At 34.6% G+C, this 20,211-nt stretch overlaps 1 protein-coding gene across 2 annotated transcripts in view; it reads right to left on the reverse strand.

The window, feature by feature from the left end:
- Nucleotides 1–20,211, reverse strand: part of EDIL3 (EGF like repeats and discoidin domains 3) — a 537,490-nt gene that overhangs the window by 15,301 nt on the left and 501,978 nt on the right. For both annotated transcript variants that reach the window (XM_066381791.1, XM_066381790.1), the window contains one exon: nucleotides 17,069–17,224. In XM_066381791.1, coding sequence (XP_066237888.1) covers nucleotides 17,069–17,224 — 156 coding nt within the window. The remainder of the gene's footprint in view (nucleotides 1–17,068; nucleotides 17,225–20,211) is intronic.

The following is a 20,211-nucleotide window of genomic DNA, read 5'->3' on the forward strand; positions in this document are numbered from 1 at the left end:
TTTATCAATGTTTTATAATTTTCTGAGTACAAGTTTTTAACCTCTGTGGTTTAATTTACTCCTAGGTACTTTATTTTTTTTGTTACAGTAGTGAAAGAGATTATTTCCTTAATTTCTCTTTCAGACAATTTATGATTGGTGTATAAAAATGCCAATGATTTCTGAATATTAATTTTATATTCTGCCACCTTGCTGAATTCATTTATCAGGTCCTGTATTTTTTTGACTGAGACTTTATGGTTTTCTACGTACAGTATCATGTTATCAGCAAATAATGATAGTTTTACTTTTTCTCTTCTAATTTGGATGCCTTTTATTTCTTCTTTTTATCTGATTGCTGTGGCTAGGACTTCCAGGACTATGTTGAATAAGAGTGGTGAAAGGGGGCACCCCTGCCTTGTTCCTGATCTTAAGGAGATTGCTTTTAATTTTAGCCCATTGAGTATGATGTTGGCTTTGGGTTTGTCAAAGATGGCTTTTATCATGTTGAGGTATGTTCCCTGTATTCCCACTTTGCTCTGAGTTTTTTATCATAAATGGGTGCTGGATTTTATCAAATGCTTTCTCTGCATCTATTGATATTATCATGTGATTTTTCTCCTTTCTTTTGTTTATGTGATGAATCACATTGACTGATTTGTGAATATTGTACCAGCCTTGCCTCCCCAGGATAAATCTCACTTGATCATGATGTATGATTTTTCTTTATGTATTGCTGGATTCAGTTTGCTAATATTTTGTTCAGAATTTTAGCATCTAAGCTCATCAGGGATATTGGCCTATAGTTTTCTTTCTTTCTAGTGTCTATGCCTGATTTTAGAATAATGATTATGCTCACCTCATAAAAGGAGCTTGGAAGTCTTTGCTCATCTTGAATTTGTTAAAATAGCTTGATAAGGATAGGAGTTAGTTCTTTTTGGAATATTTGGTAAAATTTGGTTGTGAAGCCATCTGCCTCAGGACTTTAGTTTGTTGGGAGTTTTTTGATAACTGTTTTGATCTCATTTGTTGTAATCAGTCTGTTTAGGTTTTCTGATTCTTCCAGATTGATTTTTGAAAGATTATATGTTTCAAAGAATTTTTCCATTTCACCTAGGTTGTCTAATTTTTTGGCATACAATTCTGAATAGTATTTTCTTACAATCTTTGTATTTCTGCTGTGTCAGTTGTTACTTCTCCACTCTCATTTCTAATTTTATTTATTTGAGTCCTCTCTTTTTCTTGGTAAGTCTGGTTAAAGGTTCAACAATTTGTTTACCTTTTCAAAGTACCAGCTCTTGGTTTTATTGATATTCTGCATTGTCTTTTTAGCCTCTGTGTCATTTATTTCTGCACTGATGTTTATTATTTCCTTCCTTCTTCTTCCTCTGAAGGAAAAGAACTTGCTGTTCTTTTTCTAGTCCTTTTAGATGCAGGGTTAAGTTGTTTATTTGAGCTTTTACTTGCTTCTTATGCTATGCCTGTAATGCTATAAACTTCCCTCTCAGAACTGCTTTTGCTGTCCTATAAATTTTGATTTGTTGTATGTTAATTTTCATTTGTTTCAAGAAAAATTTTAATTTATTCTTTGATCTCATTATTAATCTATTTCTTATTTAATAACATGCTATTTAGTCTGTAAGTGTTTGGATGTTTTTCAGTTTTTCTATTGTAGTTTATTTCTAGTTTCATGGCACTGTGATCAGAGAAGATGCTTAATATAATTTCAATCTTCTTAAATTCATTGAGACTCATTTTGTGTCCTAACATGTGGTCTATCGAAGAGAATGTACCATGAGCACTTGAAAAGAATGTAAATTCTGCTGCTTTAGGGTGAAAGGTCCTGAAGATATCTGTTAAATCCAGTTGATCTAGTGTGTCCTTTAAGTCTGCTGTTTCTTTGTTTATTTTCTTTCTTGAGGATCTATCCATTGATGTTAGTGGAGTATTAAAATCCCCTACTATTATAGTATTGCTGTTGATCTCACCCTTTATGTCCATCAAAATCTACTTTATACATATATTTAGGGGTCCATATACTAGGTGCATAGATGTTTATAAAGGTTATGTCTTGCTGTTGGATTGTTCCCTTTATCATTATGTAGTGACCTTCTTTATGCCTTACTATAGCCTTTGTTTTAAAGTCTATTTTGTCGGCCCTGGCCGGTTGGCTCAGTGGTAGAGCGTCGGCCTGGTGTGTGGGGGACCCGGGTTCGATTCCCAGCCAAGGCACATAGGAGAGGTGCCCATTTGCTTCTCCACCCCCCCCTCCTTCCTCTCTGTCTCTCTCTTCCCCTCCCGCAGCCGAGGCTGCATTGGAGCAAAGATGGCCCAGGCACTGGGGATGGCTCCTTGGCCTCTGCCCCAGGTGCTAGAGTGGCTCTGGTCGCGGCAGAGTGACGCCCCGGAGGGGCAGAGCATCGCCCCCTGGTGGGCAGAGTGTCGCCCCTGGTGGGCATGCTGGCTGGATCCCGGTAGGGCGCATGCGGGAGTCTGTCTGACTGTCTCTCCCCATTTCCAGCTTCAGAAAAATACAAAATAAATAAATAAATAAATAAAGTCTATTTTGTCTATTACAAGTATTGCTACCCCAGCTTTTTTATTCCTTTCTGTTTCTATCCTTTCCCTTTTAGCCTATGTGTATCTTTTGTTCTGAGGTGGGTCTCTTGTAGGCAGCATATGAATGGGTCCTGTTTTCTTATCCATTCATCTACCCTATGTCTTTTGAATAGAGCATTTAATCCATTTACATTTAAGGTTATTATTGATATGTAGTTGTTTATTGCCATTTTATTCTTTAAATCTACAATCCTCTTTCTCTAGATTTTTTTTCCCTTTTGCTCTGTTACAGCAGACCCCTTAACATCTCTTGCAGCATTGGTTTAGTTGTAATGAATTCCTGTAGTGTTTTTTTTTTTCTGTGAATCTTTTTATTTCTTCTTCAATTTTAAATGATAGCCTTCCTAGATAAAGAAGTCTTGGTTGTAGGCTCTTGTTCTGCATTATTTTGAATATTTCTTGCCATTCCTTTCTGGCCTCAAGTGTTTCTGTTGAAAAGTCAGATGTCATCCTTATGAGGGATCCTTTGTAAGTTATTGACTGCTTTTCTCTTGTAACTTTCAGTATTCTTTCTTTATCTCTTAGCTTTGGTATTTTAGTTATGATGTGTCTTGGTGTAGGTCTCTTTGGGTTCCTCTTTAATGGGATTCTCTGTGCTTCTTGAATTTGTGTGACTTTTTTCTTTTTTGTATTTTTCTGAAGTTGGAAACGGGGAGGCAGTCAGACATACTCCCACATGTGCCTGACCGGGATCCACCAGCATGCCCACCAGGGGGCGATGCTCTGCCCATCTGGGGCGTTGCTCTGTTGCAACCAGAGCCATTTTAGCACCTGAGGCAGAAGCCATAGAGCCATCCTCAGTGCCCGGGACAACTTTGCTCCAATGGAGCCTTGGCTGCAGGAGGGGAAGAAAGAGACAGAGGGGAAGGAGAGGAGGAGGGGTGGAGAAACAGATGGGCGCTTCTCTTGTGTGCCCTGGCCAGGAATCGAACTCAGGACTCCTGAATACCAGGCTGACGCTCTACCACTGAACCAACCAGCCAGGGCTGAACTTGTGTGACTTTTTTCTTCATCTGTTTAGGGAAGTTTTCAGCTATGGTTTCTTTAATCAGGTTTTCTATCTCTTGTTCTTTCTCTTCTCCTTCAGGAATCCTTATGATGCAGATGTTGTTTCTCTTCATCCTGTCACAGAGCTCTCTTAGAGTTTCCTTAGACATTTAATTTATTTTATTTTATTTATTCATTTTTAGAGAAGACAGAGAGAGGGATAGAGAGAGACAGAGAGGGAGAGAGAGGAGAGAGAGGCAGAGAGAGAGAAGGGGGGAGGAGCTGGAAGCATCAACTCCCATATGTGCCTTGACCAGGCAAGCCCAGGGTTTTGAACCGGCGACCTCAGCATTTGCATGTCGATGCTTTATCCACTGCACCACCACAGGTCAGGCTCCTTAGACTTTTTGAGCCTGTTTTCTCTTTGCTGCTCTGCTCCTGTGCTTTTGTTTATCCTGTGCTCTCAATTGCTGATTTGATCCTCTGCTTCATCCAGCCTGCTTTTAATTCCTTCTAGTGTAGTCTTCATTTCTGATATTGTATTTGTCATTTTTGACTGGTTCTTCTTTATTATTTCAATGTCCTTTTTGATGCTTGTTACCTCTTTATTTAGGTTCTCATAATGTCTATCCATTGTTGCTCTAAGATCCTTGAGCATCCTAACAATCATTGTTTTAAACTTTGTAAGTTGGTAATTTGGTTACTTCCATCTCATTCATTTCTTTATCTGGGGATTTCTTTGGTTGATTCATTTGGATGGCATTTCTCTGTCTTCCCATTTTTTCTGTGTATAGACTACTCTTTGGTTTTGCTGTTTGAATAGCTAGCTGGGTCTAGGGTTTAAGTTGTCTGCCTCCAGCTATCAGTTGTGTTGGTTCTAGATCTTCTTGGGTTGTCATGATCTGTTGTTTTTAATCCGCTATGGGCTACTTGTCAGCAGGTACTGCTCTTTTTGTTGTCTGTATTGGTGATTTCTGTACCTGGGTAGTGTGGGAGGGGTCAACCTTTTTATAAGGATCAGCTTCCTCCTGCTTAGGACTGTCAGCAGCTCTGGAAAAGCTGCAAACTCTGAAATATTTGCCTCCACTTTTTGGTTTTTCCACCTTTTCTTGCAGCTGCCTCGTCTTTCCAGAGTCTTCTGTTTAAAGACTGTAGTGTGCGCTCAACTTGCCTTACCTAATCAACCTCTGTACAGATTGCAAGCTGTTGGGTTAGGGTAGCTGAGGTTGGGAATATGTTAATGGGACCCCCTACTTTAGGGGTCTCTTGGGAAGTAGCTCAGTACAGGAACTGTGGACCCTACTCCAGGGCCTAATCCCTCAGCCACTGCTGGAAACTCGAATTTTATTTCTCCCCTTCAAGGTGAGCCATGGAAAAGTCTGAATTTCCTTTAATTACTTTTTCTGCTGCCTCTTACTGTTGGCTTTTTGCTGGGCCTGGCAGGAATCCAGGGGTTAGGATGAGTAGTGGGCATGGCCTGGTTCTTGGTCCCAGTTGTCACTCTATCCAGACTTTTTTTTACAAACCTCCATAGGGTGTGGCTACAGTAGTGCAGTGGGTGGGCCTCTGAGAATCAGAGGTGGGGTTTGCCTGCGGGCTCTCTGGGGTTGGGTGTGTTTTTAGCATTGGAAGGGGGAGGTGTAGCTCAGGTCTCACTGGAAACCTGAGTCACTGACCTGCCACCTAATTCCTCGCCTTTCCAAAAAACCCTATGCTTTGGCTGGAGCTGGAGAGATTTCCGGGGATGAGGCAGCTGCCTTTTCCTCAGTGGTGTGGGACTAAGGGAATGCCCCTCCCATGAAAATGTCCACCTCAGCATTGGAGAATGACTCAGTACATGTGTTCCAGTCACCATCACAGTGTCTCTCCCTGGCCTCCAACTTTACACTCTCCTCCTGCAACTCCAGTCCTCTCAGCTCTCCCTCCCCGGGAGCCCTGGGTAAGTGGCTGTGAACGTGTGTTCTGAGTGGGCCCTTTAAAACGGAATCTTCATCTAAGAGCTCTCTTTCTCGCAGACAGAAACCTGACTTTTTTACAGATAAATGCTGACTGGTCACCTCTTCTAGGTTCTGAGGCTCTATGCTGGGGCTCCGGGTTTGGGGTTGAGGACCCACATTTCTCAGGGCAACCCACTCCACCATGAGAATCCCTCCAGGCCACCGCTTACTCCTGGGAGCAGGGTAGCCCTTTTGTGTCTCCGCCCTTCCTACCAGTCTAGGTGTGGCTTTTTCAGTGATCCTTGGTTATAGATTCTTCTTAGTTTAGTACAAAGTTGGTTTTTCACAATGATTGCTCTTAATTTGAGTTGTAATCCAATTTGGTCCTGGAAGGTGGCAGTTGGAACATCTGCCTACTCCGTTGCCATCTTGGAATCTCATCTGTTATTTTTAAAAGTTCTCTTGTAATCAGTTTTATGTCTCAAATTGTACCAGAAGCTTTAGAATGATGAGAAGTGTGTTGACTTTTTAATAAGATCCCCAAGGTGCTGAATCCAAATGTGTGTCTCAAGAGAGCACCATACATATATATAACAATATTACTTTGAGATTCAGTAAAAGGAAACATATAAGAAGTACTGTCTAATGGGTCACTTTAGAGGGTGTGACAAAATCAGAAATCTTGCTATATTTTTTCATAAAAATGGAGCTATAATGAGTATCTTGTATTCTTTAGATTCAAAGTATGAAAAAGAAAAAGACAAATATTAATTCTTTTTTGAAAGTGATAGAGACTTTTAATTGCTGAACATACTGCAGCTGATGGTATGATAGTGGATAGTAAAAAATGGCATATGTACTACACATAACTAGTGTTCTTGAATTTTTTTTATCTTCAAAATATATTAAATAGGCCTGACCAGGCAGTGGCACAGTGAATACAGCATCGAACTGGGATGCAAAGGACCCAGGTTTGAGACCCTGAGGTCACCAGCTTGAGTGCGGGCTCATCTGGTTTGAGCAAAAGCTCACCAGCTTGGACCCAAGGTTGCTGGCTTGAGCAAGGGGTTACTTGGTCTGCTGTAGCCCCACGATCAAGGCACATATGAGAAAGCATTCAATGAACAACTAAGGTGTTGCAACAAAAAACTAATGATTGATGCTTCTCATCTCTCTCTGTTCCTGTCTGTCTGTCCCTATCTATCCCTCTCTCTGACTCTCTCTCTGTCTTTGTAAAATATATATATATTAAATAGTCAAAATATTAGTTTTTTAGAAATTATATAGAAATGAAATGGGTTTATATTTTTTGCTATATTCTACCCAATAGTCAATGCGTTGTTTCAACGACCAAAATAACGACAGGGTTTCTGAATTATTTAGACTGATCAAGGACTCATCTCCAAAGTAGGACTAAGAGTCTGTAATATTTCCAACAAAAATATTAAAATTTTTTCTTAGCTAACTTTTTAATCTGGTTCATTACTGCCATTTAATAGATAATAAAAAAATACTTAAATTTAAACAAAATTTATTAAAGTTTGATTTCTATGACTATTCTCCTGGGGAACTATTCACAATCAACATATTTTATGTAGTAACAGTTTTAATCAGAGGGTTATAGTTGGGCTTAACACTTAAGGGTCCCTCACAGTCGTAATACAAGGGTGATCTAAATAAGATAATGAGTAACTCTTTTCCATTGAGGAATATTGTTATTATACAGTTGTATCTAATAATATGTAAGTCAATCATAAATGTGATATATTTATAATATTCAGTGCAGATATTTTTACTATTGTCTAATGACTGATAACTAGGAAGACAAAAATTAAGAAATTTTAAGATTTTCAGTGTTTGAACATTGGGAAAGTAAGGTATAAAGATGTAATAATAAATGTGTTATTTTTTATTTACAAACATTTTACTTTTATAACTTTCTTATACTACACATTTCTTGTGCTTTTCATACCTATCTTTTTTTATTCACTCAGAATATGTTTACTAGAAAAACTATAAGGTTTCATATTTTAGGTAGTTGTCAAATTTTTGAAATTAAAATGTGGGTTTTGGGGACATAAAATAATGACTACAAAGAAACACATATTCATTCCTCATTGTATTTCCCTGCATTGTTTTTTCCTGTGTCCATAACCTTATTGAGAATGACGTATCATAGTACCTGTGGCAGGATGTTATCTGTAACTAAATATAAATCACAAGAACAGAAAGATTACCTCACCCTTTTTGCTCCCAATCCACTACCCAAATTGTTGTATTTGTTGGATTTTGTGCTTGATATTTACTCATTTATTTTAGTACTTGATGGTGTGTCCTTAGACAAGCACTTTGATTTTGTTTCTTTTTTGTTTTAAATAGAGAAGATTAAAAATTCCAAATATCGAAGAAATATAATGTCTTCTTTGGTCAAAATCAATCATATATTTCACACTGCTAATCTTGAATATTACAGAATGAAAAATAGCATACGAAGAATTTCCTCTGCAACTTTAAAATCCATCCTTGAAGAAAGACAAATAGTTTTTTATTACTACCTCCAAATAAACCAAATGACTTTTTAAAATTAATGAGCTCCTAAATATACAATGGCCTCTGATTTTTCCTAGTTGTCTTATTTCTATTCTAGCATGTGGGTAGTTACTGGATTCTTTGGTTGTCTTTATTTAATTTACTAATCCTCTCCCTGTTCAACTTCTTCCCATAAACCCACTTCCTGTTCCTCTCTTTCTTTTATGCTCTTACATCCTTTCATACACTAGGTTCAGGTACAAATATCTTAAGGTAAGTAGGGTATTTGGAGTATATGTTAAACATGAAAATAGAAATACAGCCCTGCCTATTTTCCTCTGAAGTTAGGGTGAGTCTTGTGCCTTGTTTCTGATCCCAAGCCTTTACTTCAAAACTGATTCTGTAAGAGAGTCCCCATCATGTTGTTCTCTGAGTATGTAACAACTGCTATTACATTACTCATTGGTGACAGTGTGATGCTTTCCAAATTTAAACTTGTTCACTGTAGTTATCCTTCTCAATCCAATAGTCAGATCTAGAACTGCAAACAACTTTCACTTTGGTATATCAATTCTACACTGAGATGCTTCCCGAGAGAGAGAGTAGCCTTCTTGCTCAGAGACTGGCAAAATCTACAGAGGTCCCTTCTATTTTTGGCAAGAGCATGAATTATAAATGTTAAATAAGGAATTATAGGATATCTTTGAGTTATGTAGTTGTTGTACTATATATATTATGAGAATAACTGAACTTATTTATTTATAGTTTTCACGAAATGTTGTTCACATGTTAGTAGATCTCTGTTCAGTCTTGATTAACACATTAGCTCCTAAGACAGCTACTTTTTAAAAGTCTTAATTCTATGTAGTTCTTATTGAGTTAAAAGTCAAATCATAATATTAACTATTATTATCTCCTTCTCTTCACTCTTAGACAGGACTATTTATTTTATTTATATTTGTTTGGGCAGACCAATTTAATATAGTTATTTAAAACTAAAAAGGGTGAGTTCGTCATTAAACTTTACATTATGCCTGAATAACAACATTCTCAGATGGTATCCTAAATTTGAAAATAACACCTATATTTATGTAAATATAGGCAATTTTGCATTATTCACACCAACTATATCCTAGTCTGGTCCTATCATATTGAATTACAACTAGGAGGAAAGCAGATAAAATTCTAAAGAACATTTGATACCTGATAGTTTTTATTTAAATGACTGTCCTTATTTTTAGAAAACTCTAAACCTATATCATGTTCTCCTTGACTTAATTCTGATTAAGTCAGTCACCAGATACCTAAGTTAAGTAATCTACTGTGGCTACATATAAATCTCCGTCATGAAAAGGTACAGCTCACCATTTTTGAATTTGAGTGTTTTCTGTAGTCAACTAGTTATTGAAAGTTGCTTTCAGAAAAGAAGCTACTTTTCTTTCTCCCAAACCTTATTTGAAGACAGTAGCAGGACTCTTGAGTTCTAATGGTCTCCGACTAGGACAGAGAGAATCTTTCCTTGATCCTGCTGCTCAGAAACTCGTAGCTGCTCCACCTTGAAAGACTAACTTACCCCCTTTCATTTTCTGCCTGCTGATTGCCACTGAAGATTCCATTTATTTACCTCACAAGAGATTCTTCAGGTTTTAAGTTTCTGAGCCAGGTCAAACTTCAAAAGAATAGCATGGCTACTGACTACTGGACTGACATCTCATTCAGTCTGCTCACTGATGAGCTGGACTTTCCAGGCTTTCAGTATTCAAATTCAGTTCCCGCTAATTGGGAGTGCCAGCTTCAGTAGGAATGACAGGATGCCCTGGGGCATGTGGAAGCACTGTTGAATTCGAATATATCCACCAGTACAGATTATGGCAGCTTTATTAATGAGAATTGTTACGTGGCTGCTTCTGTTTTTCACATTAATGTTGAGAAAAGAAAGGAAGTCGAGAAGAACCAGGAATTTTGTTTTTCTATTGGAAAGTCACAGACTTTTATAATCTCTGGTCTACTTCTTTTTTAGAGTTGTCAGATAATACACTGGGTAGGTTATACTTTTATTCTTCAAAATAAGCTGACTAAAAAATAAAGTTCTTCCATCTATCTTGAGGTCCTCATTAGATTAGAACTGAGATTTTTCCCCCCCATACATCTGGCAGAGTAGACAGTAACTGCTTGCTGAACACATAACTAAACGAACAATCTGTGTTCCTAACTACTTAAATCTATTAGTTAAATTTAAAATTCATTTAAAGCTAATTCATGTCTACCTTCTGGTGTTCATAAGAGAACTGGCAAGCTTATTAAAATCAAAACTTACTTTTGGAGACTGATTTATATTGACTTCTTCTGACAAATGAGAGGCTAACGAAAGTCCTAAAGAATTATAATATTTTCCATTTTAACTTAGAAAAATACAAAGTTATATTTAGTTTCAAAAACTTAATTTTGGTTTTGCTGTCCATTAAAGACATCTTTCCCACACCTCTTTATTATTCAAATTAGCTGGGGCCTCTGTAAACATTTAGGTTCTTAGCTCATCTGCAGAGTCTGAGGTGGGGCCCAGAAATCTGTGTTTCTTAACAAGCTCTGGCATGAGTGTTATGATCAGACAGTTTTGATAAACATCGAATTAGAGATTCACAAAGGTGTTGTAGATTGTTCTTGATGAACATATGCCATTAATTTATAGTCCCAAAAAAGCTTTTTGTAAATGGAGTTTTGATTTTCTTTTATAGATAATCTAGAGTAAAGTTGTAATATATTTGATTTGTGCTTTTAAAAATCCTGGATAATTTTTCAGGGAGCAAGACAAAATAGACTATTAGCAGCTTCTTTTTTTTTTTTCCAAAGAAGAAAGCTCCCATGGTGTGAATTTATGTTTATTTAAACACCGTGATATTATGACTAATATGCTGGATGAAAAATCCATCTTAATTTCTAATTTTTCCATATAAGCACTTTTCCTAAAATTTATTATTGTTTTTACTTTGGCTTATAACCTTAAAAATTAAATACTGAAAGTGTCTGTCAAATTTTGCAATTTTCCTGCTAACTGCAGTAAAAAACAGCTCCAAAAGTATAAAACAAATGTTCTTTTCATGAGAGCAAAGGAACATTTGACTTTCAAATTAAAAATGTATCTGAACCCGTGTTGTAGAGAAATATAAAAGTTGGTTAAATGTTAGAAAATACATATTGTGGACTAGAAAAAGTAAGAATGCACAGACTGTAATTATGAAAGATTTAATGTGGGATTTTGTAAAAAATATAGAATACTGAAGTAAACTGCAATTCTTCTGAAAGCTCTGTGACGGTAGTGAAAAATTGACATCTCAAAGAAGAGAACAAAGCATCTATTTTTTTTCAATTGACTTTTGGGGTACAAGTATACACACAGACACATACATACACATTCATGCGTATATTTAGACACTCTTTTGCACATGTATAATTTTTTCCTTGGCATTGCTTTCCTGAGGCTTAGTCAGTTATGACTAATGAAAAACAGAAAGGGCATTCATACATTTTTAGAATTTCATTTACACCACTTATAATAAACCTAAAATATTGCTTTATTTTGATATTGTTTTGCTGAAGTAATAATCTTGTTTCTGGATTTACATCATATTCACACCCACACACCCAAAATATATGAGAGTAAGCAGTCAAAAACAAAACAAAACAAAAACCAAAAAAACCATAAAACAAAGAAACAGAAAGGCACAAATAAAGGAATTAGAAAATTTTGTAAATACCTATTTCCTTTTGAAATGTGCACCAGTAAAACATTTTGCAGGCACATGATTTTCCCTGAAACATAATTCACATGTTATATTTATTCAGATGAAAGTTTGAAGTTGAATTTGTGCTTGTAAAGAATGAGAATATTTTTCCCTTATGGAAAATAATTATGAAAAACAGAACACAAATAATACTAAGAATCAATAGGAGGTGGGACTTGTTCAAGTTTAGAAAAATTAATTGCTAAATTGTTTAGGGACTCTCTAAAGAGGAAGGGCACATCGATAAAGGATATATGAAAATGTAGGTAAAATACTTAGTAATAAGAGTAATAATAACATCGAAAGACAACATTTGGATATATAAGATATATGTGTGTGTGTGTATAAATGTATATTAGTATATATATAAATACCTATATTCACAAATGTTCAAAAAACTTATGTAATACATTTTCTCATTTATTTATAAAATTGCCTTCTCTTTGGGAATGGAGATGCTTATTGCCCTGCAGTTTCTTCTCATACATAAAGTATTTCTTTATTATAATAATGATTGCTACATTCTAATCTACAGTTTATTGGTGTTAGTTTTTTCAGTAATACATAGTAAATTTATCTAAGGCTTTTTAATTATATCAATTAGTTATAATACAGGTATTATAATAAACTGGCTATATTTGAGTTTAAAACTACCAGTCATGTTTGTTGAGTTTGGGTTGGCAAAAAAGTAATTTCGGTTTTGTAGTGTGAAATAAAACTCATTTTTTATACAAAGAATAAACTTTTATCAATTATATATTTTTCCATTTTGTTCAATGACCCTTTCCCATCTTTCTTGTAGCTTCATGATTCCACACTCATAGAAATTTTGGTCCTTATTGTCAAAAAATTGAACCAAGTGCGATTTAAGGTCATCATCATTTGTGAAAGTTTACCATTCAAAGAGTTTTGCAAACTTTATAATAATTGGTAATCAGATGGTGCCAAGTCAGGGCTGTATGTGAGGATGCGACATCACTTCCCAACCAAGTTTCAATAATTTCCCACAAATTACTAAAGATGTGTGAGGCTTTACATTATCATGGTGGAACACGAATTCCTTGGCGATTTGCCAATTCTGGCCTTTTTTTTTTTTTTTTTGATTACTGCATCCAGTTTCATTAGTTGTTGACAGTAAACATCTGAATTGATCATCTGGTTTCTTGGAAGCAGCTCAAAATACACAACACCTTTGTAGTCTCACCAAATTGACAGCATGACCTTTCTTTGATGCAATTCAGCTTTAGATGTGGTTTGTGCAGGTTCATCACTCTTGGACCATGATCGTTTTCACATGATGTTACTGTAGATGACCCATTCTTCATCACCAATAATGATTCTTTTCAAAAAAGGGTCGATTTCATTGCGCTTGAGATGCTTATTGCAAATATTGATTTGTCGTGTTAAGTGGATCTCTTTCAATTCATGCAGAACCCAGATATCGAGCTTCTTAGCAAGTCCAAGACATTTTAAGTGATTTTCAATTGTTGTGTGTGATACACTTAACCTCTCTGCAATCTCTCGAACAGTTATATGACAATCCTCTTCAATTATGGCTTTGATTTGGTCATCATCAACCTCAGTAGGTCGATCAGAATGTTGGTCACCTTTGAGTGAAAAATCTCCAGAACAGAATTTTTAAAACCGATTCTGACCCATGAATTCTGTTATTCAGTCCACACCATAAACTTCACGTATCTTTCTGTAAGCCTCAGCAGCTTTCTTTCCTTTACAGAAATAAAAAAGGAAAATATGCCAAAAATGTTTGTTTTTGCACTCCATGTTAAAATTGACCCGAAACTAACAGCTACAAACAAAATTACGCACAACTTGATTCTAAAGTAACCTAAATGTGTGTGATATCAAATGTTAAAAGGAAAAAACCATAACACTGACAACACTGACAGAGTCCTTCAAAAACAATTACAATGCTATGTGTGAAGATCAAAAATACTTTCTTGCCAACCCAAAGTATAGCCAATAGTCCTGTTTATAAAATTAAAATAGTTTAATTTTTCAGAAATTTTAACATTGAATAGATGATACTGTGACATTGTCTCACATGAGAATTCTAGTTTAGATGCTTTTCACTGAATATGTCAATTTATACTCATAATTTCATGACTTACCTATTTCTTTTTTTACATTTAGACTTATTTTGGAGATATCAAAATCAAGATTGTACCATAATAAATGTAGCTCCTAATTATACAAATGTATAACTATAATCTGTTTTGTTTGTGTTTATGGAAGTAAGTTTTTGGGCTCTAGATTAATGTGAAGGTAGTCTTGATGAGTTTAAAATGCATGCCACAAATCCTAAAGCAATTGGTAAAATTAAAAGAAAATGTTATATCAAATAAGTCACCATCACACCAACAAATGGAATCATTAAAAATTCAATTAATCCAAAAAAGGCAGAAAAATAGAAATGAAGAAAACACATCACAACCAAGAAAATAAGTAGCAAGATGATAGATGTAAACTCAATTACATTAACATTCATTTCAAATACAAATACTCCAGTTAAAAGCAGAGATAGTTGGATTTAAAAACAGGAGACTCAAGTATATGTTGTACAGAAGCAATGCATTTCAAATATAAAGTACAATTAGGTTAAAAGGAAAAGAATGGATATAATGTATACTCACATATCACTAATCAAAAGAAAACTAAAGTACCTTTAACAATACCGGCAAAATAGATTTCAGAGTAAAAAATTTACCAGAAATAAAGAAGGTAATTTTTGAATGATAAAGGAGCTATTTGATCAAGAGGACATTACAATCCTATTTGCTCATGCATCTTTTAACAGAGCTTCAAAATATATCGACTAAACATGGATATAACTGCAAAGAGAAATGGAGAAATTTCCACTTGTAGTTGGAGATTTTGACATCGCTCTCTCCACGTAGAGAGTACAAGTAGATAAGAAATCACTAAAGATATGGGAAACCTGAACAACACTGTCAAGTAACTTGGCCAGCTTGTTATAAAAGTTTTATATACAGTTCATCTAAGATAACGAAATAAAATATATTACCATATTTTTTGCTCCATAAGACACACTTTTTTTCTCAAAAGTGGAGGGGAAAATGCCTGTGCATCTTATGGAGCAAATGTTCATTTTTTTTTAGCTGCTGCGGGTCCCGGGACAACTAGAAGAGTATTTGAACATTAAAGTCTCTTCTCATTTGTTAATAACAATGCTAATGGTTGTTCATACTGTTGTTGAGTTTACATTGTTGAGATATTGTGGTATATTTTATTAAATATTTTAACACACCATTTGGTTCAGAATACTTTTTTTCTTAATTTCCTCCTTAAAACCCTAGGTGTGTCTGATGTTCAGGTGTGTCTTATGGATCAAAAAATATGGTAATATGAAAATTTCTATTAAGGGAAATGTTTAAAATTATTAATATGTAATCAATAAATTGCATGCTTATTATAAATAAAAACAAAGAAATATTTCACTGCTACAATGGTTTAACAATATTTTTCTTCACACTTCTTTCCAAATCCATCTACATAAGGATTTCACCATTATAGATGTGCTTTCTTAGTAAATATTATACATGGGTAATGGATAAAAATAATTATCTACTTTAAAATTAATTCCAAGAGTTGTAAAATTTAAAAGTTTAAAATCACCTTACGGAACTACACTTTTTATGCATCAGAATGCCTACTGTGAAAGGTGATAGACAGGAACTGAAATAATTACTTGCAATACATAATGGCAGATATTTGTTGACAGCTCAAAAATAAATTTGAATACAGTTTTACAAAACACTCAATATTAAGTCAATCTAAGATGCCACTGATTATAATATATGGCATTATTTTATGTTCTTCTGGAAAATAATAAGTGCTGCCAATTAAAATATGACATTGTCAGATGCAGCAGTTTCTGAGATGGTAGAGTGTAAAATGTGTGTATGTTCTGAGATGTTAAATGAATGTATTAAGAAGCTAAATAGTTGTGCTCTAAAATGTTAAAAGGTAAATAGGTATAGCTTTCATAATCTAAACTTAAAAACATGTCTGCTCTAAAATGAATTTTGTGTGAACTGAATTCAGACTCTGTTGACCCACTTTTAAGCCATTGTAAGCTTTGAATTTCTAAAAATATATATAAATTTTCTGTCTGGATACTTGAAGAAAAAAGATATTGCCAACTCTCTATTGGTTAATAGTACAGTAAGAGTGAGTGAATAAAAGAGCTACATAAAATAGAAAAAAATTATTATTAACTCAGAAATACTTAATATGTATAAAATTATGTTATATGATCTCCCAAATCCTTGAACAATGAGATTTTGTTTCTGTTGATATCTTCAGAAAGATAGAGTTCTTTGCAAAAAGACTTTAAGCAATAAAAAAATAAATAAATTAAAAAAAGACTTTAAGCAATGACTTAATATCAATTTTATTAGTCCAGTTGACATGTTTTAACGTCTGACCCAACTAATTATTGATATTATCCTGGCTCACTTCCATTTGCCAGGGTCTCATAGAAATTTAGACTTGTAGATACTAGGAAAAGATGTTCAAAACAGTAAGAGTTTTTAGAAAAAGAAGTAGAAATTGTATATTGAATGATTGTATGGTGCATGAATATCTATTATTGTAACATTAAAACAGATTATACAGGTTAGAAAATTAAATGAATCTATGAATTAAACACAATCAAGAAAATTGAGCACACAAATATTTTATATTTAAATTTTGACAAACCAGTACAGTAGTCAAAATTTGTATATTTCTGAAATTTCTAATTGTTAAAATAATCAATGAAATACAAATATTTAAATATCTTTCAGTTAATCTTTGAAATATTTTCCCCCAAAACACATTTTTTCTAATACCGGTAATGTATTTTAGTAATAAAAATATAGTATCACACTTTGAAACAATAACTATTTGTATGTGCTTTATAATAAATTATTGAAGTTTCTATTAGCTTTGTAAAATATAATCTGAATCCTAGTTGGATCTCAGGAAATGATAATATAGAAATTGTTATTAGTAAAGCAATTTGTTTTTCTACAGTTGCACCTTACCTTATTTGACTAAACTTCTTTATAGTGCTATTCTTTGAAATTTTTTATCTAACATACATTTTCCAATGCATGTGGTCATTATTTTCATTATGGATGTATAAGCAGTGTATTTAATCAAACTTGTGTACAATTTGATCCTCCACTTCTGCATATAAACCACATGACTTACCTTATCTTTTCTTTGTTTTTCATCTTGGTATACAGTCCAATGTTCTCCATCGTTGCTATAAGCTAGTTTGTAGGAGCCTACAAACTGTACATGACCAAAATCTTTAGCTCCTTGTGTAATAATGCCAGTCACTTTGGTAGGGACCAGAAGGTCTACCTAAAAAAAAAAGAGAAGACATAATTTATTTATTTATTTAATTTTTTAATATTTTTCTGAAGTTGGAAATGGGAGGCAGTCAGACAGACTCCCACATGCGCCCAACCAGGATCCACCCAGCATGCCCACCAGGGGCAATGCTCTGCCCATCTGAGGCATTGCTCTGTTGTGGCTGGAGCCATTCTAGCGCCTGAGGCGGAGGCCATAGAGCCATCCTCAATGCCCGGGCCAACTTTGCTCCAATGGAGCCTTGGCTGCAGGAGGGGAAGGGAAAGACAGAGAGGAAGGAGAGGGGGAGGGGTGGAGAAGCAGATGGGCACTTCTCCTGTGTGCCCTGGCCAGGACTCCTGCACGCCAGGCCAACACTCTACCACTGAGCCAACCGGCCTGGGCCGAGAAGACATAATTTAAATGCCACAATAGAGTCTATTATAAATTTACAAGTTTCTTCAACTCAAGAGATTAATTAAGAAACATATATGCTATAAGCTAAATTCCATTGATTATTTATAATATGAAACTATGCCTGAGTCTGTTTATTGACTTGTAATTTTGATTTTGCCATTGGAGTAAACAGTTTAAGACTTGAACAATCATCGTGACCATTTTAACATAAAAAAGATGGTCATTTCAGCATACCAGTCAATTTTATATTAAACTGATCATCCAATTGTGCAATTTTGAGTAGCTGAGATAGTACAGAGCTGGCAAGCCTCACCTTCTTGACATTGATTATTATCCCCCAGAAATTATATTTTAATTTAACTTGCTGGCTTTACTGGTCAATTCATATTAATAAAAATAAAATTATTGCTGTGTATGCATCAGAAACAAAAATGGTAATAGATGTTTCATAATTAAATGTTACATAAAATATCAACCCTGTTCTCATGAATTTAATCAGTTAAGTAATGTAAAGTAAAATAATCATGATCCAATCAAAATCCTCTTTTGAAAACTAAAAACATTGAGAAGAAAGTAAAATATTCTTAAAAAATGAAGGATGATTAAAATATGCATCCATGACCTGTGGGATCTGTGGTCATAATGTATTCATTCCTGCAAAATATATACTTAAAGGACAAATATATACTTAAATACCTATGGTGATTTAGTAAGCATTAAATTCATCAAAATGTAATTGAAATACAAAAGATAGGGATGATTTTTATCAAAGAAGAAAACATAATATTGAATAGTTTAGTATTCTTCCTCTTCATTCCCTAATTTATGAATCTTTTCTTATATCTTATAATACTATAAGAAAAAACTATGGAAAATTTTTTTTTTCTGTGGGTACAATTCTTACAAGACTTTATTTTTTGTTTCTTAAAGGTTCTTGATCTATGACTTCCTTTCTTCTCTTAGAATACTGCCTATATTCTTTTACTTCCTATGACCAAGTGCCCTGTTACATCCTTGATTTTATCATCTTTAACTGTCATGATCCCATATGTGACCTTTGTGGCTTTCAACCACTATATCCTTTTGTTTCTATTTCAGGTTCTCCATCCTGTGACATGTACATAGCCACAAATAGACAGTCATGGGTCAGATTCAGGCCATGAATGAGAATAAGAGAGCTAGGAGGATGCAGTGAATAGAGCATATTTACTGACATAATGCTCAACAAATAAAGATATGAAAGAAAGTCCCAATGTTTCACAACCTAGAAATATTCCTTAGAAAAATAACATAAACTTTTTGCTCACTTTCTGAAACAGTTTTAAATAAAAACATTAGCTCAAATTGGACAATGAATTAAGACAGAAAGCCACCTTTAATGCTTTATTAAAATATTTTAGAAAGTTTCACAAAAACTATAAAATGCTGGGCTTCTATTTTTGCTATTTTCCAAACATATATTATCTAAAAGTTTTACGCATGATTTTGCAGGATGGCAAAATTCTAATATCCTGGAAAAGAAACTGTTGTTGTCTCACACTATACTAAGTACTTTCTTGTATGTCCTTATTTAATACTCCCTCAACAACCTTGTATGATGGGCTATTATTTTCACTTTTGAGATTAGGGAATAGATGCCTAACACAACAGTGATTAAAGAAAGAACCTCAGATTCAAATCCATGTCTTTTTGATTCAATGTTCTGCATACATATAGATTCTCAGTCAATGATAGCCCCCACCCCCATTCTCTGTGACTAGTTGAGGAATTTCTGAGGAATTTCAGAGCTTTCTCACCACACTCATCAAATTTACAGCAACTCAAAACCCCAGGCAAAAACACTCCTGCTTTTACAATATGGGGAAAGCAGCCTGCTTTTACATAAATTTCCCCTCTGTTATTCAGCTGTCTGGACTTGTCCTAAATCCAAATCTAACTACTCAGTGACATCTAGGCAAAGCCTCTGGTTTTCAAATGCTCTTGATGTTGCTAACACTTAATAAATGGGAAAATAAGAAAGAAAAAATCTCTTAAAAGAGAAAGAAAGAAAAAAAGTTCTGGTTTGCCATTAAGGCTGTAAACACATAGGAACTCAAAGAATATGAACGCCCGCTGGGCTAGATTCTTCATTCCCTAAAGTTCTATACATTGTTACTAAGATGATGTAATGAGGAATCTTATATAATCTTTTTTTCTGTGGCAGTTCTTAAAGTCAGCTGGGTTTCCTGCTGGGTGGAGATGTTTTCTCCTTAAGCTGTGTGTCTTGGCTCTTCATAACAGATATTTTTTCTCTTGCTTTAACTACTCCCCTTCTCCAGGTTGTTTTTTTTTTTTTTTTTTAATCTAGAAATGGGTTTTTTTTTACAGTTAAGTCAACTTCTTGACTTAAATAGTCAGCAATCTGTTTCAAGTTGGATTTAGTCCTAAAATTTGTCACATGAAACAGTATATGAGACCCAAGCAAATCTCCATTTTTTTCAGTGTAAAAATAACCAGCATCCTCCACTTAGCGTGAGATAGCTATGACAGGGCACATACAGATCTCACTCTGAGACACACTTATGGGCGTGGCACTCTCGTTT

The sequence above is a fragment of the Saccopteryx leptura genome, chromosome 4 (genome assembly GCF_036850995.1).
Source record: "Saccopteryx leptura isolate mSacLep1 chromosome 4, mSacLep1_pri_phased_curated, whole genome shotgun sequence".
NCBI lineage: Eukaryota > Metazoa > Chordata > Mammalia > Chiroptera > Emballonuridae > Saccopteryx > Saccopteryx leptura.